The 17,594-nt window shown below is 38.3% G+C and overlaps 1 protein-coding gene across 3 annotated transcripts in view; it reads left to right on the top strand.

Moving 5' to 3' along the window:
* Window positions 1-17,367, top strand: part of col14a1a (collagen, type XIV, alpha 1a) — a 121,910-nt gene extending 104,543 nt beyond the window's left edge. For 2 of the 3 annotated variants that reach the window (XM_079445624.1, XM_079445623.1), the window contains exons 40-48: window positions 1,761-1,814; window positions 5,300-5,353; window positions 5,436-5,507; window positions 7,350-7,385; window positions 9,320-9,386; window positions 9,499-9,687; window positions 11,707-11,784; window positions 12,326-12,481; window positions 15,489-17,367. In XM_079445624.1, the coding sequence (XP_079301750.1) occupies window positions 1,761-1,814; window positions 5,300-5,353; window positions 5,436-5,507; window positions 7,350-7,385; window positions 9,320-9,386; window positions 9,499-9,687; window positions 11,707-11,784; window positions 12,326-12,481; window positions 15,489-15,517 (735 nt within the window). In that variant the 3' untranslated portion in view covers window positions 15,518-17,367. The remainder of the gene's footprint in view (window positions 1-1,760; window positions 1,815-5,299; window positions 5,354-5,435; window positions 5,508-7,349; window positions 7,386-9,319; window positions 9,387-9,498; window positions 9,688-11,706; window positions 11,785-12,325; window positions 12,482-15,488) is intronic. The other variant, XM_079445622.1, reaches the window with a different exon arrangement.
* Window positions 17,368-17,594: the final 227 nt, after the last annotated feature.

Raw genomic sequence — 17,594 nt, 5'->3', positions numbered from 1 at the left:
AAAAATCTTACTGACCCCAAACATTTGAAACATAGTGTACATTGGGAAACCAAACCCGTCTTCTCTTCCCATCCTACTCATTTCAGCCCACCACACTCCTCTACCTAATAATAATAAAGCATTTTGACATGAAAATGATCTTATTTGAGGGAGAATCTAATGTGCCTTGACTCAAAAGACAATTCTAAGCAGGCAGGATGGAATTCATAGTTTTGCCTCAAGCAGATGTCTTAGACTTTTATGCTTGTAAAGCCTCTTTCACAAGCTTGTTAAAATTCTCCCTTTTCTGTGACAACCAACTTCTGGTGTTAAGATTTCTTTTGAAAGTGTCACCAAAAGGCTTCTAAAACATTCACAGTGACAGTTCCATTTGTTGAGGAATCACTGTTTGATGTGAAGCCAATGACAACCACTCAGGAAAAATCCTCTAGAGTTCTCTAGGGCGACGAAAAGAACATCCTGGCTTTTCCAGTGGTCAAAGTACAAACACACACACACACACCCATACGTTCCTCAGTCTTCCAGTATAGATGTCTAGGCTTGAGATGGATATCCTCCTTTAAGCAGAGGGTTCATCCGCACTCGCTTTCATTAGCAGCTGGTATTGAGTTTTTTCAGAGTTATGTTAGTAGTAAGGAGGAAGTGGTCTTTGCCGTACTGCAGCAGGGACACCCATAGTTCTCACTCAGGGCTAATCTATCCTGTCAGCCTGTGAATTATATTCATTGGCTGCCGGTTGCCAGTCCTCCATATCATGTGCCGCATCTCTGTCTCTGCCGGTGGCGCTGAGAGCCCCGTATATAATACTGTTATGGGTGCCCTCACACACAGTTTCAGAATTACGAGTCTACTTGTGATGACACGATGAAGCCCATTTTAGTGTGTGTGTGGTGCTGATATATGGGGTGATGTTGAGTTGAACTTCTTGATTCGTAGTATCATACCATATCATTATGAAGACGGTTTCATCTAAATTAACATATTTGTACATGCTCACCTCGAGATGAGCATGCATTTTCAGTTCATGCTCTGTAGGTGCTGAGTGGCAGGTTTGTGCAGGGGATTATGGGATTGTTAAAAGAGCGAGGCAAGTGGTGGCAGCCATAAAAAGCAGAGAAATGCTCAACTTTATGCAAATGGGAGCTGGAAAATGCTAATCGCTGAGATGGAAGCAGTGACGTCTGTAGTAGACATTTCAAAATGTGTCACAGTCCTGGTGTTTCTTGTGAATTTAGTGCTTTAAAGGATAGTTTACCCCAAAAATAGTTCTACTCACCCTTCCAAATCTGTATGACTTTGTTAGTTCTGTGGGACACAAAAGAAGATATTTTAAAAATGTTTCTTTCAAATGTTTTTGCCCTTACAAAGGAAGTCAATGGGTTCCATACAATGTAATTCAATGGACTGGAATTGATTTTCATTGTGGGTACAAAAACATTCAGTCGTTTGGTTGCCCTGATCTTCAAGGACTACTCTAGAGTTTATGTTCTTTTTATGTAAGATATCATAGCAGAGCAGCTCTTCAAATCACAATGACTCAGATTACACAAACTGTCCTCACTTTTGATTACCTCCTCAGTCTTGAGATTGAGCACTTTGATAATGTCCATATCATAGCTGGTGAGAATGGAAGACGTTCTGTGTATGCCTGTGGCCATGTGAAACAATAGGGCTGAACATTTATTACTCGGCAAAGGCCACACATTTGGTAAACAGCTATGTCTGTCATTGATTATGTTGTCTTGTTTATTTACTTTCAGGGTGTACCAGGTGCCAGTGGAGGACCAGGTCGAGATGGACCTCCAGGACAGAGAGTAAGCGTTTTTCGTAAACTCAATTGAAACTGTATTGTTAGTTCATTATGATGATATTAGATAGGCTAAGGAAGTTGTACAATTACAAATGACTTTAAGTAATATTCAGGGTTGTCAATCAGTTAATTGGTTTATAGATGGTGCACAAATATACATGCAAAACACCATCACCACCATCAACAATAAAATTAACACTACATATTAACACTAAAAATGCAATGAACATTAATTTCACAACATAAGATAAAAAATGAAACACAACATGGTTATGTACATAACTGATAAAAAAATATAAGAAGAAACAGTTCTTTTGATGAAAAAACAGAATTCTGAGAAATATCAATTTATGGTTTTTCACTGTAAATTGCTTCCAAAAACTGTGTCTAATCAGTAACCAATTAACAGGTTTTTACTGTAAGATTTTGACTGTCTCTGTCTTTGCCTGTTAAAATGATCATATTATCACAAATTATCAAGTCATATTTTTTGTAGATTTCATTTTAAAGCATTCAGTCAATTAAGATATTTTACATTTTTATTTAATTTTATTTTATCAAAATAATTTTCATATTTTGATTAAATCAGTCATACAGATACATTCAGTCACATCTCAATTTTTTTAGCATCTGTTAAAAATGCATATGGAAACCCCTGTGCACTTTTACATTCTTTACACTCCATCCTGCATGAACAGTTCTTGCCATGGGAGGTCGGATAATCCCCTGCAGAATTTGCAAAAATACACCTTGCATTGTACTTCAAACTTCCACTGGAAGGAAAATTACTTACTACGGAATTTACATATGGGTCAGGGGGCATAAATTGTTCATTTGCGTTAATTTTGCATTAATGCATTCATTTTTAGGCCACTGTTTTTTGAATAATTAATTCATAATTAATGCTTTAATGCATGAGTTAACTTTGATGGCCTGAGTGATATTATGAAGTAAATGCACTTTCAGTCATGCCGTATAAGAACGATTCCACATGGGCGGCTCATCAAATGAAGCTTATGTGTTCTTCTGTGTCTGAACAGATCTGATTACGCTGATGGAGGCCCTGACTCACAGATTCAATTTACAGGACTGCTAGTTAATAACACAACAACCTGAACTAATCAGATCTGTCCCGCTGGACTGTCATAATAAGCGCTCAACATGTTTGTTTTCGTTATTGATTTTGTTCCTCGTCTCCAAACCAAATTAAGCAACTTGTGAACAAAGCCTTACTTGACATTTCGGAATCACACACATGTGATTCACAGATCCTTAAAAGAATTTTAGTATCAGCTCACATGTAACACGTGAAATATTGCCTCCTAGTCTAGGTGTTTTGCGCTGCATGTGTTGTCACAGATAGAGAGATGTTTAATATCGTCATTCATAAAAGAGAGCAATCGCATATACGTATGTAGCCTATACAGATTAAGATTGAAAAAAGGAACACTAGACTCATTCTGTGAACTGTAATGAAAAATATGCATGAGGTGGTTATTCGATTACCATTCCCAAAGCTGTGTGGTGTAATTAAATGTTAATGTCTTGTGAGAGAGTGGAAGTTCACCAACTCTGTTTAGCAATGAGCAGCCTAAGTGGAAATGTTTGACTAAATCTGTCATTTTGCATCAGAAAAGAAAAACAAGGAGCACAAATGGAGGTGTTTCAGACCACACTACTGCTGATTTAAAGCAGGCTGAGGGATAAATCTGCTGTGGTTTCATACACAGTAACTCACTATAACAGTTTAACAAAGAAAGCAGATGTTTGGCTTTGAACTTATGATAATCTCTAAACAGAACATTTGTAAAAGAATATTATTACAGTTCCAAGGTTAACTAACGGGTTGTCTTGCCCGTAAGCGGCACACAATGAAGTGCTGAAGAAATTATTCAGTATTTCTGGGATTTTCACATACAAACAGACTTCATGGAAGCAACTGAACAACTGTACAAAGCGTGAAACCAAAGTGGGACTAACAATATATTATATATGCAATAATGAGAATATCACAAATGTTTTAATAAGGTCTCTAAATGCAGAAAAAAAAGAGTTGATAAGTTTAATTTCTGAATCTAATTAAAGTGTATTGTTATATTGGATAATATAAATGAAAATGATTCAATTATTTCTTGTGTTCAATTGGTGAAAAGCTGGTGAAAACGTCTCGATTATATTAAGATGATGGTTTCCACCACCATTTCGAACATTGAGGATAATATTAAAAGTTAGTTGAGCACCAAATCAGCATATTAGAATGATTTCTGAAGGATCATGGAAACTAGATCCTAGAAGACTGTAATTCAGCTTTGCTATCATAGAAATAAATTACATTTTAAAATGATATGTAATTTATATGTAGTTCTAGTTCTGGCATGTCATTGTTGCAGTGAATAAATGGTGTGTTTGGCCTCATTGAATATGAGCACAAAGCAAAGAGGTGTTTACAGCATGCTTCCACCATGACTCCTTATTGTTCTTATGTGTGTGTGTGTTGAGCTTCTTATCCACCTCAACACACACATAGCTTCTGTGAGAGAAAAACTTGTGACCTCAAGCACTCATATGGGATTGCATATGCTGGGTGCACTAGAACTATTCTGAGGCTTTATGCTCTTGAAATGTGGTACTCCAAAAGTGTTACATTTGAGGCGATTTAAATGTTACATTGTTTTCCCTTCCCTCCATTGGCAACAGCGGAAGAACACTTAAACTCAGTTGGATCACTGGCTAAAAGGAAGCAGCCAGAACCGTATTATATAGTTTGTGCAGACAGATCTGACAGTAATTTGTTGTTGTTGAGTCTCTATCCCCTACTGAGGTACTTCAGGTGCATCCCAGTATTCTAAAATAAAACAGTAGTGAAATGGATGTTCCAGTTAAAACACATTTCCACCTGTTCTGTTACTTTGCTGTTGGCCTTTGTGTATCTGGTCTTTTGCTTTGGAATCGTTGACTGTTGAACTGGTCCAAACAAAGTTCATGCTGCCAGTGGACGGAGGTCAGCCAGAGTTGAACACATGCTGTTCATTTAGTGAGTCACCGATAGATTCAGTGAGTTTCATCAGGCTGATTCAAACTGGTAAATTGTGAGTTTGTCTTTTGGAGTATTTCAGTCAATTGAGTCATTTGTTTGTGAATCAGACTAGACTCCTCTCGCTGTATGTTTGTTTTTGCGTGCAACCCACAACAGCATTATTTAGCAGTTTTTAATCTCATCACATTTATTTCGGAATACAAACTCACCTTCACAACTTGGGTAATGATTTATTTTGCTGAAGAAAAGCTGTACAGGAAGCACTGGCACTTCATAATGTGTTATCTTAATTTCTGCTTACTGTTTCTTAGATTCCGTTACGAGAATTGGGACTTCTGCATTTTACAGTTTCATACAAATGTGCTAAAAGAAGATGCTATGCTGTATTTATATTGATACACCACAGTTTTTTTAAATAAAGCATTGTGGTCATCAAAATTCTTTCGTTTTAGGGCGTACCGGGTAAGGATGGACCCCAGGGAAGACAGGGCCCTCCAGGACCAATGGTATATAACATGATAAAATCACTCTTTGAGTCTTTCTGAGACTTGGTCATGAACCTTTTGTCCTCTCCATATCTCATTTTAGGGAAGCCCTGGAGCTCCTGGGGCTCCAGGACCAAGTGGATCTCCAGGGCAAACTGGTGATCAGGGAACACCTGTGAGTATTGCATTACAGTCATGTTGAATAAACTAAAATCAAAATATTGTAGACTGCAAGTCGTGGCATCAGCTGATAATTAAGTCTGTGTCCCTGTATTTAAGCAAGAGGTAAAGTGTTTGGCTCAGTTCTATAAATGTGGTTTTGTGGAGTTCTTGTTTAGTTGAAGGAACATTGAATTCTGGCAGACTGTCCTACTGCTGACTCATTCTCTTGATTGTCAGACTCCAGCATTATTCTCACTGAAGTACCAGACCACCAAAGCTGAAAAGAGGGAGACCAGAATTAAAAATACTTTTGAGGTCATAAAGCAATTTGGTTCCCCACTCAACTGATATTGAATATACCTGATTTAAAAAACTGCATGATTTGGTGGTGATGCGCTGAGGTTCTCATTAGGCTTATCTTGGCAAGGCTGAACAATAAGGGCAAACACAAGAGGGTTTTACGCCAACTTACAACTTTTACCATTGCCGTGGTGCCAGCAGAGCAATCCTTACCGTTAAACTTGGCCTTAGATAACCATATTTGCCAGAAAGACGTTGGCCAACCAGGATTTGCTGGTAAACAGAATGATTATAATGGTCCTCCAGCTAGACCAGAGGTGTCCAATTCTGGACCAGTGTCCTGCTGAGTTTACCTCCAACCTGCTTCAACACACTTGCCTGGAAGTTTCTACATTACCTGTTTCAGGTGTGTTTGAGATCAACTTTGCAAGACAGTGCCCCTCCAGGAGCAGGACTGGACATCCTCAAGCTAGAGTAACACCAAACCTGCACTAACTGGCCTGATCTATTCAGCAGGGTGATTTCTGTTTTGAGTCCACGTGTGTAGAAGCTAGAAATCCACCTACAGTATTTATCATGAAGAGTCACTTTATTCATGCCTAGAAATCAGTTATGAATGCTGGAGCAGACAGCTCCATATGAGTATAGTTTTGGCTTTGAAGCACTTAGTTCTTAGGCTCACTGTAGCTCAGTTTCAGCCTGCAAAGATCTATCTTATACAGTCCGGCCAGTCAGAGAGAGACCTACAAACTGAGAAATCTCAGGTATTGTTTGCACAGAGCCTTTGACTGAAATGTTTGTTTCCCATTTGTATATTAGAAGCACAAGGGATTCTGAATTAACGTCAGTTTCTATGAGTTTCCTGCTGAGTGACACCTATATAAGTTGGAGTTCTATTACCTTGCATTTGTTCTCATAGATTTGTAAAGTAGAACCATATGCTCCAGCGCAGTTGTTGAGGAACATCTGCAGAGCTCGACTGCAGTGTAACCTCTCAACACTGATTTGAAACCTGTACGTCTTTCTTTTTATAAGCCCTGGAAAAGAGATTGTCAGTAAGATGACAAGTTTATGACCAATTGTGGCCCAGTTTATAGAAGAGCAGGGCTTTGTTAATTCTACTACAATATAGATATAGAGCCAAAACCTCCTGCTCCAATGTGTGATATTACATGCAGTACTTTAAATAAACTATGATCATATTCTCACACAGTCTGGCACAATAACCACATATCCTCACGATGAGTCCCTGTGAGCCTCCAATGAGTCCATCTCAGCGTTACATCTCATTTTTACACAGATGTTATGATATCAGAATTGTTTAGCAGCCATGGCGTTCTGGCCACAAATCCCAGTCTGTTTTCCAACACATTAGGTCAGTGACGCATCCATTTGATGTTTTTGCGTTCCATCCGTGATCGATTTGGTCCACTCTCACATTCAAATCCCCCTCTCCAAACAGTCATTAATGTCTTTGTGTTACTTTTTTGCCTTTTTCTTCTCAATCTGTGAATTCTGAGATGTTTGTCTTCACTTTCTTTTTCTCCTTTTGCAGGGGCCTCTCGGCGCCAAAGGCGAACGAGGAGAGAGAGTGAGTCTCCAATCTGCATCTAAACTGTCATGGAGTTTAGATTAGGGTGGAGGCATGTGGCACTCGGGTGCCGCACATAATGAAGGTTTATCAGCGGCAGGATTAAGAGGCTTGCTGACAGGCCTCTTGATAAAAATCACAGCAGCAGCGCTGAATTATAGCTCCTTCGCTTTTTCGCACTCTCTCTAAATGCTTGGGGTTTTTAATTCAGTCGCTGCGGGAGCATTAGAAGTAGCACAGGTACAGCTAAAGCTGTCTATCAAGCCTCACAGTTAGACTCAGTCCAGAGCTTCCACACAATAAAATATTTGGGTTTTCATTCTTCATTTCTGATTTCTCCACTGCTGTGGTACCGGCCACCACACAAAGGGTGTGTGGAGAGTGTTAAATTGGGTGAATTAAACACCCACGTTGCACAGGCTCTTAGCTTTCCTTTATAGCAGCTAAAGCATATTTGTGTGCTGTTGGTTTTATTTTTTCACTATAGCAGCTTGTGGTCTTAATCCAGGCTGTATGCTTGCTCTTTAGGTGTCAACACTGGTGCTAGTGGGTCGGAAAATTAATTAGCACAAAGAATGGACACAGAGTGTGGTCAAAACTGTTGTATTCATTCATTTACTTATTTATTTTTAACTGTTATTTCCTGTAGCATGGCACGTAACAAAGTAGTTGCTCAGTTTAAAATGTATGCTCAGTTTAAAAGTTAAATATACAGTAATATAAAATCACACTTTACTATTGGGACCAATTCTCACTATTAATTAGTTGCTTATTAGCATGTCTATATTTATCATAGGCTGTTTATTAGCACTTATAAAGAATTACCATTATAAATCATTACCATATTCTACATCCCTAACCCTACCCAATACCTTAACTACCCTTCTAACTATTAATAAGCAGCAAATTAGGAGTTTAAGTCATAGTTAATGGTTTGTTAATAGCGAGAATTGGGCCTTAAAATAAATTGTGACCTAAAATCCAAAGTTTGCGACTTAGTTCTTCCTCAGAAACTTTCTTTGTTGCAGCATGATTTTTTTTTTCTTTCTTTCTTTTTTTTTTTTAAGCAGTAGACTGATGAAAAACTGACTCTTACAATTTGTGTAGCAGAAAAAATCAGGCAAAATCACAATGGAACAGTTGCTTTTCTTCAGCTCTTTGTATTTTATGTTAGATTTGCATCAGACTGTGAATGGCCTGTGATCATGCTGAGAGTGATACCGACCACATTTTGTCCTCCTGTTTGGTGTTTTTTAGAAGACCAACTACTGTATATTCATAAAAAATGTATATATATAATGACTTATTACTACAAACATTCATGTTAAGATCATGGTGCTCCAGAACTGTCCGTTTTCCTCTTATCGCCACAGAACATTTATATATTACAATTCCTTGTTTCCTGCATTTTTTTAAAATACTATATATTATTATTATTAACATGTTCAATGGAACGGACAAATCCACCAATCCACTTATCAGAATGACCTATTAAAAAGAACACATTCATTTGGTGTTGTTCTCAATATGAATTGAGAACAACACCAAATGAATGTGTTCTTTTTAATAGGATGGATGAAATTTGGTATTTCTGAGTCAGAATTCACCGCCCTGAAGCTCATCCTCAGGAAACTGCCCAGACTTTGAGTGCAAACAGAATATGTTGCCTTTTTATTGATTGTCTCAGTTTTTGCGGCTCTCTCTTTTTATGTGCCCAGCATAGAGGAAACAGAATACATCATTCTGTACAAGTTCAAGTTCTCAAGATCTGGCAAATCAGACTAATTTTACAGTAGTTTCTTTTTTGTAGCTCTCCTAGTGCATAACTTATGCACAGTGCCTAAGGTTTAAAATTAATATAATATTTAACTTAAAATGACAAAACTGTGATACTGTACATCCTCATCTGAATCCCATGTTGTTTGTTTTTGAAGGGTGATATGCAGTCTCAGGCTGCTGTCCGTGCCATAGCACGACAAGTTTGTGAACAACTAATTCAGAGTGAGTATATTTTGTGTACACATACTATTTGATTGGACACTCTTTTACCAAATTCATGACTCCCCCCTGCTAACCTGCTAATTGAATTTCTTTTTTTCTTCCTCCCACTCAGGTCACTTGTCTCGCTACAACTCTATTCTGAACCAGATTCCCAGTCAGTCTGTTTCAGTACGAACAGTACCAGGTCCACCGGGTGAGGCTGGTCGAACAGGACCTCCAGGGTCACAGGGAGAGCAGGGTCCTCCTGGCAGACCAGGATTCCCTGGAGCCAGTGGGCAAAATGGCCGTCCAGGAGAGAGAGGTAAACATTTTTACATGTGATAATAACCTTCTGCTTCAATAGATACTGTACACTGCTGAATACAACAATACGAACATGTGTTTTGAATTTGTAGGCATAAAATTGTTGGGGGAAAGTTAAAACAGAAGTTTTGAAGATTAAATTGTGGAAAAGTAGTAGCTGAGTTTGTGGAATAATAGTAATTACTAGCAAAGTTAGTATGTCAGTAGTGTATTAGATGCATAAACAAAATGCACAGTGGGTTCTGGGCTAGTCTAGTATACGTAGGATGATTAGTATACATAGGATGATTAGTTGTTGGATAGAAATGTTGCCCCTGAAGCTTTAGCAAGGTTAAGCAGAGATCTTGTAGCTATAATAATACTGAACATTAGTAAGACCTTTCTGACCCCATCCATGATAAATTTTGTTAAGCTCTTGGCTGACAGCCCTGGCTAACCTCAATACCACCCGTCATCATAAACAATATGTTAACTACTAACTCTTTTTAATGGGTATTATGGGTTAGTAAGCCAAGAACAGCTACTTCAAAGATGTCACAAAGCAGTGCAAATGCTTTAGTCTCTTTAGTATGTAACAGTTGAATTGAGGCTGACAGCCTCTTAAGCAACCACAAACTCCACTGAAAAAGTGAAATGACCAGTTTGCCTAAAAGCTCCATCTAAAAATTTGTCTAAAATAACACTTCCCATAGAAAAAAATGTAAAAGTAATGGCTGTTTAAAATACCAGAGTGTTGATGGGCAGAACAGTTTAGTGAGGGTTTTATTCATCTTTTTTAGAACGTTACAGCAAATATGATGCATATTTTAATTTTATTTAAATAACAAACCATTGTGTAAATTTTTATATTAAGTGAAATTATACTTTCATATTATACCTAATTTAGGTTATGTTTATGGTGAAATAAAGTTGTAAAAACCTGCATTTGGCTTATCTAAAAAAGTCATTCAATATGGTATGGTCTTTATATATAAAAAAATCTTTATACTTAGATAATAAATATGTTTGATAAATATTAAATCAATGTTTGAACTAAACTATAAATATAATTTGAGAAAAACTAATACATTTGGCTGTGGCAAAAGAGCATTGGTCCAAAGCATTTTTTTTTCTGTGTGACTAAAAACTAAAAAAATCTGGAACTTTCTATCCCCCGAATACGACTGTACACAAATTCCATTAGATCTGCATGACCTTCCTGCCAAGAGCAACTCTCAGCCAGAGTCTTTATCATGAGTAAGTGTCCACACTGCTTAGTCTCCTGTCCTCAATTAGAAGAGCTCTGACACACAACCTGAGGTTTCAGCATGAGATATTTCACCATCATTACTGCTTCTCTCAGGGATCCGTGCACTCAAACATTCAGATATCAAACAGGAACATGCAGAGCATGGTTAAGATGCAGTCAGTGCAAAACAGAGCCGCTAATGAGGGATAACATAGGGGGGATATTTGTCTGTTTATGTTAACATGGGGCCTATAAAGAGGAATCTTATTCAGAAGTTCTTTTTTTAGATTGTCATTGTTCAGAGGTGATGAAGATCAGACTGCCTGTGGGGCAAAAATCTGCTTACATTCAGTGTTTCAACTTGTAAACCATGTTTCAAGGAAATCTTATTATTCTTATTGTGCTTATTATTATTATGTAGTTACAGCATCTGCTAGTAGAGGTTAATTGGATCAGTTGGAACATTAACCACTTACTGTTTTCAATTCCAATGTTGACTTCTTAAAGAAAGAAAGATACTATAGATAGATTCTGATTGATTTGTGTGAGAAAACTATTGCAATTTAGGTTGACATTCACAGAAAAAAAGTGATTCCCTTCTGCTGTAGCTCCCACTGACAGATCAGCCACATCAGACCTGTTAGAATGTGTTATTAACACCATCCAGGTCTTTTATTTCTTCCCTTTTCATAAAGGTGTGGAATAAGTTAAATCACATGGAAAGAGAAGGATACAGCTTCTTCAGATGGGTTTGCATGTTCTAACAGATCCCTGTCTCTCTTTGTCCAGGTCTCCCAGGAGAAAAGGGAGAGAAGGGGAGTCCAGGGATCGGGACACAAGGCCCTCGTGGTCCTTCAGGGCCCCCAGGTAAGAGACTGTTCAATATTACATTTAAGTCAAAATCAATGACTTCTTTGTCCTCAATCCAGTAAAAAAAAATAATTTCAATTCAAATTGTCTTCCTATTGCACAGACTACAGGAGTTTCCATTATTAAATGTCCTCTGTCAAAGAAAACACAAGCTTGCAAACTTTTAATAACCTCTGCACACATCTTGATCTGCTTTTGGTTCCTTTGATTCCTGTCTAGAATATCAAGCAGATATTGAAACAATATTTGGGTCAGGGAGAAATGTTTTCATATCGATTTTAGCAGTATGGTTGGTTGGTAGACTTTGAAAAATGTCAGCGTCGGCTCGCTGTTAATTGCGCTTTGATCAATACTCTTCACAAATGAGATTCATTGAAGCAACATAGATGTAACAGCCAGTGACATCTGAGAAGGATGTGGACTAGAAAAGGCTAAAACTTGTATTTTGTGAGGAAGGAATCTAGACACACTTTGGGTGTGAAGTTCAGCAGGGTTTTGTGAGAGTTAATGTTAATGGCCAATGTCTTATCCCACTCAGGGCCTCCTGGAGAAGGTCGGACAGGAAGTCAGGGCCCTCCAGGGAGACCTGGAATTCAAGGCACCTCAGGACGTCCAGGTATCCCTGGTAGCCCTGGTCCTGCTGGACCCCCCGGTTACTGTGACCAGAACTCCTGCATCGGATACAATGTTGGAGGTAATCCTCTCCTTCTCTTCCCCTCTCTCCCAAACTCCCTCTATCTGTCAAGGTTTCTCAATTTCATTCAAACTTTATTCTAACAGGTACTTTCAGTGGGTCTCATTCACTAATAATTGTGTGATCTTACAGTATGCATGAAGAAAAAAGGTTCTTGGATGAAATTTCCACTACATTTATGACATATGAACATATTTGTTTGTATGTTGATGAATGCAGATTATTCTAAATGAGAGAGCGGTAATTAGAATAACATACGCCCACAAGCATTGACACACCAACATAAAAAACATCTTAAGCCAAATCCACTATCCACTCTGCTTCCTGAATATGAACTGAAGAAGCAAACAGGCTGTACAATTGCCATTTGAATTTGAATATTAGTAAGTACAACCAAAATTAACTGAAATTCATCCAACTGTAATTTTAAATTTTTAACAAGCAAACTTGTCAGGGCTAGGTTGGGTGGGTATGGAATTAATTGGATGGATGCTATAGACCAGCGGTGGCCAATCCTGCTCCTGGCGATCGACTGTCCAGTAAAGTTCAGCTCCAACTCTAATCAAACACACCTGAAGCAACTAATTAATGTCTTCAGTATCGCTTGAAAATTTAGGCATCGCTTGAAAGGCAGGTGTGCTTGATTAGAGTTAAAGCTGAACTTTGCAGGACAGTCGATCGCCAGGAGCAGGATTGGGCACCCCTGCTATAGATGGATGGATGGATGGACGCTATAGACAGATGGATTATCGGACGCTATAGACGGACGGATGGATGGACGCTATAGATAGATGGATTAATGGACACTATAGACGGATGGATGCTATAGATAGATGGATTAATGGACACTAGACGGATGGACACTGTAGATAGATGGATTAATGGACACTATAGACGGATGGATGGATGGATGCTATAGATAGATGGATTAATGGACACTATAGACGGATGGACACTGTAGATAGATGGATTAATGGACACTATAGACGGATGGATGGATGGATGCTATAGATAGATGGATTAATGGACACTATAGACAGATGGATGGATGGACGCTATAGATAGATGGATTAATGACACTATAGACGAATGGACACTATAGATAGATGGATTAATGGACACTATAGACGAATGGACACTATAGATAGATGGATTAATGGACACTATAGACGGATGGACACTATAGATAGATGGATTAATGGACACTATAGACGGATGGACACTATAGATAGATGGATTAATGGACACTATAGACGAATGGACACTATAGATAGATGGATTAATGGACACTATAGACGGATGGACACTATAGATAGATGGATTAATGGACACTATAGATGGATGGATGGATGCTATAGATAGATGGATTAATGGACAATACAGACGGATGGATGGATGGATGGATGCTATAGATAGATGGATTAATGGACACTATAGACGGATGGACACTATAGATAGATGGATTAATGGACACTATAGACGGATGGACACTATAGATAGATGGATTAATGGACACTATAGACGAATGGATGGATGCTATAGATAGATGGATTAATGGACACTATAGACGGATGGATGGATGGATGGATGGATGGATGGATGGATGGATGGATGCTATAGATAGGTGGATTAATGGGTGGTTATGATACAATACGGTATGGTATGATAATATGATATGATAATATGAGATGACAATAGGATACGATACAATATTATATGAGAGAACATATGGATGGATGGATACTATAGATGGGTGTATGGATGCTACAGATAGATGGATCAATGCATAGCTGTGAGACAATACGGTATGGTACGATAATACGATATGATAATATGAGATGATAAAAGGATCAATATGATACGAGACAGTACTAATGATGGATGGATTAAAAGATGTGAGAGACAGAGACAGACAGATGGATAGCTAGATAGACAGTCAGACAAACAAATGAAAACATTCAAGTTCTATGCACAAACAGATGCGTATGCCCAGTTAGTGAATGAAACCCAATGAAATCTGCATGTAGTTGTCAAGGAAACCATGGATACTGAACATCTGAAAGTCAATTATAGAGTTTGTGTGGTAACAGCGTCCCTGACAAGTCCTCATTGAGCTGTGGGTTTATGACTGCTTCAGGCTTCACTGATAATAATCAGCATACAGCAAACTGATGAGGGAACATACCACACCATCTTCCATACTGTTATTCTCCACGGCCTTTTGAAGTACTTTGCACATTCTCACTTGAGATTGCATTTCCATAACTGTTAATGAATGGCAAACCCATTACTTTAAACAAGCTTGTGGTCTGACTCAGAGATTTTCATCCTATTAAACTAGCCCTTCCCAAGATGTTATTCTGCTTATAAATTTCTCATGGAGTCTAAATGCTATCAAAGTACAAGAGTGAGCTGTATGCTTACAAGATTTTAGCATTTCAGTTTTTAATATGAGAAGTGCTGGACAGAAATGGACAGCTCTCATTTAAATAATTGATTCATCAGATCATAGTGAAGCTTTCTACCCAACGTCTCACAGATTATTACAGTTTTGTATTGTGAAAAAATAATGCTAATGTTCTCTGGGGTTTCTGCCATGTAAGGCCGTTAAATGACAGTATAATATTCCACTCAATAGATGAAAAACTGCATCAACACTTTTAAGATCTATAAAGGTTATAGCTTTAAGCTTTCAGTCAGCATAAAATCTTGCAACACAGCTTAATAGCATTGCAAATTGCTCTGTAATTTATTCAGCCCTCATTCTCTGGGATAATACTTCATTTCTAATGAGAGAATGTAAGTTTTATGTGTATTGACCAGATTTTAATGCCTTATTGAGAATCCTTGACTCTCCTTTTGAAGTGCCACTATGTAAAAATTACAGTCTGGCAGACGAGGTGTTGTTGAGAGCATCCTGTTGGTTATTTCGAGCTCACACTTACCACAGTGTCTCTCTCTTCTCTTCTCTTCCCGGGGTGTCACTATCTCACACCTGCATGTGAAGGTCCAGCGCAGTATGAGAATGACTACTGAGAAACAGTAGAGAGCCACCTGCTCTTCTCTCCCCCTCATTTCTTCATCCCACCTCCTTCCATGGGCCAAAACCAAAGACTGTCTCTGGGGAGGGTCTTTTCCACACATCCTAGAACTCGATAATTTGGTTCCCCAACCCTCAAAATGTCACCATCATTGAAGCCCCATGCCTTTTTAACCCTTCTGAGCATTGTGCAAACCTCAGTTTTAGACAAACTAAAGTGTTTTCAACCTTTTCTGGCATTAATGTTGAAATTTTAAACCCACACTCTTAAAAAATAAAGGTTCCAAAGGGAGGTTTTCAGAGTCACAGAAGATCAATTTTAGGTTCCTTTTGATGAACCGTTATTAAAAGAACCTTTTTTAAGTGTAAAAAGCATTTTCATAATTTTAAAAACCTGTTTCCACTATAAAAACCTTTTTTTTTGTATTGGAAATGGTTCCATGGATGTTAAAGGTTCTTCATGAAACCATTGTTGCCAATAAAGAACTTTTATTTTTAAGAGTGCACATCTAAATCAATCTATAATAACTAAAGAAAGCCATCCGTTACCATTCCTGTTTGTCTTAATGTCAGCTGCTTGGCTGGCTCATGACTGCTGAAAGTATGCGATTTGAAATCTGCTATCTTTGCTCAATTCTGCATCCAGATTTTTTTTTTGAGCCAATCACCTGAGCCATAAATATCATGTGACTAATCACTCTAGAGAAGCATGATTATGCTGATTGGCTGATGGCACCACAAGAATGCGCTTTAAGATATCTCCAAAATGAATCAGTCACTATAGTAAATGTTTGAATGAAATATTAGCATTCATTCTGCCAATGTAGATTCTTTTAGCTAGATGTAGTTTTAATACCGGCAGGGGCTAACTGAGCCATGCTAAACCTCCTTCCCCTTTGTCTAAACCAAGCTAATCTCAGTAAAAACTCTCTTCTTTCTTTCTGACTTTTCTGCCTTTATCTCTTTGCTGTTTCCCTAACTCAACGCCTGCTCACTTGGTGGTGGTGACTGAAAAAGATGGCAACCGATCTAATTCCCCCATGTTCCCATAGTACAACAGTTACCCTCCAACCCCTACCAAAACTATGGCCCCGCCACCAACTACAACAACGATGAGGAGGAAGAGGACCCTTACGGTGGCTACCGTGCCTATCCTCCTCAGTACCATCAACCCAGCTATCCTGACCCCCATGCCGCCAGATTTGGCCCTGCCCACCCTGGTGACACGGTAGGGATGAGGTCACCTGGCATGCGTCGCTTCTCCCGCAGCCCGGCCATAGAGGAGAGCGTCGATGAGTTGGAAGTGAAAGTGAAGGCCAAATAGCTCGGGTGGCCAGCCCCAGCAAACCGACCGTCCACATACAAACACTTTTCATCAGAATATCCTGCAGGATAGGACTGAGGGAAATCCGAAAAGTGCCTGCTATATGCATCCTTATGGGGGTGGGTTTGTGAAGAAGATTAGAAAATGAAACTGTGCCGCTATTCATCCAGTGACTTTTCTGTCTTTTGTGAGGCTGCATGTAGACAATGAGATGAAAAGAAAGATCAAAGAAGGAACACTGCAAAAAAACTAGATTTTCGCAAGCAGTATTTTTTTGTCTGGTTGTCCAGTAGAAATATCACAACTTAAAATACATTAATAAATAAAAAATAAATAAATTATCACTCTAGAGAAGCCTGATTATATATGACCCTGTACCACAAAACCAGTCATAAGGGTCAATTTTTTTAAATTGAAATTAATACATCATCTGAAAGCTGAATAAAATAAGCTTTCCATTGATGTATGGCTTGTTAGGATAGGACAAGCTATAACTATTTGAAAATCTGAGGGTGCGAAAGCAAAAAAAAAAAAAATGAATCTAAATATTGAGAAATTCGCCTTTAAAGTTGTCCAAATCAAGTCCTTAGCAATGCATATTACTAATCAAAAATTAAGTTTTGACATTTACAGTTGGAAATTTACAAAATATCTTTATGGAACATGATCTTTACTTAATATCCTGATGATTTTTGGCATAAAAGAAAAAATTATCATTTTGACCCATACAATGTATTGTTGGCTATTGC

This window comes from Barbus barbus, assembly GCF_936440315.1.
Source record: "Barbus barbus genome assembly, chromosome: 21".
Taxonomy (NCBI): Eukaryota; Metazoa; Chordata; class Actinopteri; order Cypriniformes; family Cyprinidae; genus Barbus; species Barbus barbus.
This window is presented reverse-complemented; position numbering and strand designations above follow the sequence as displayed.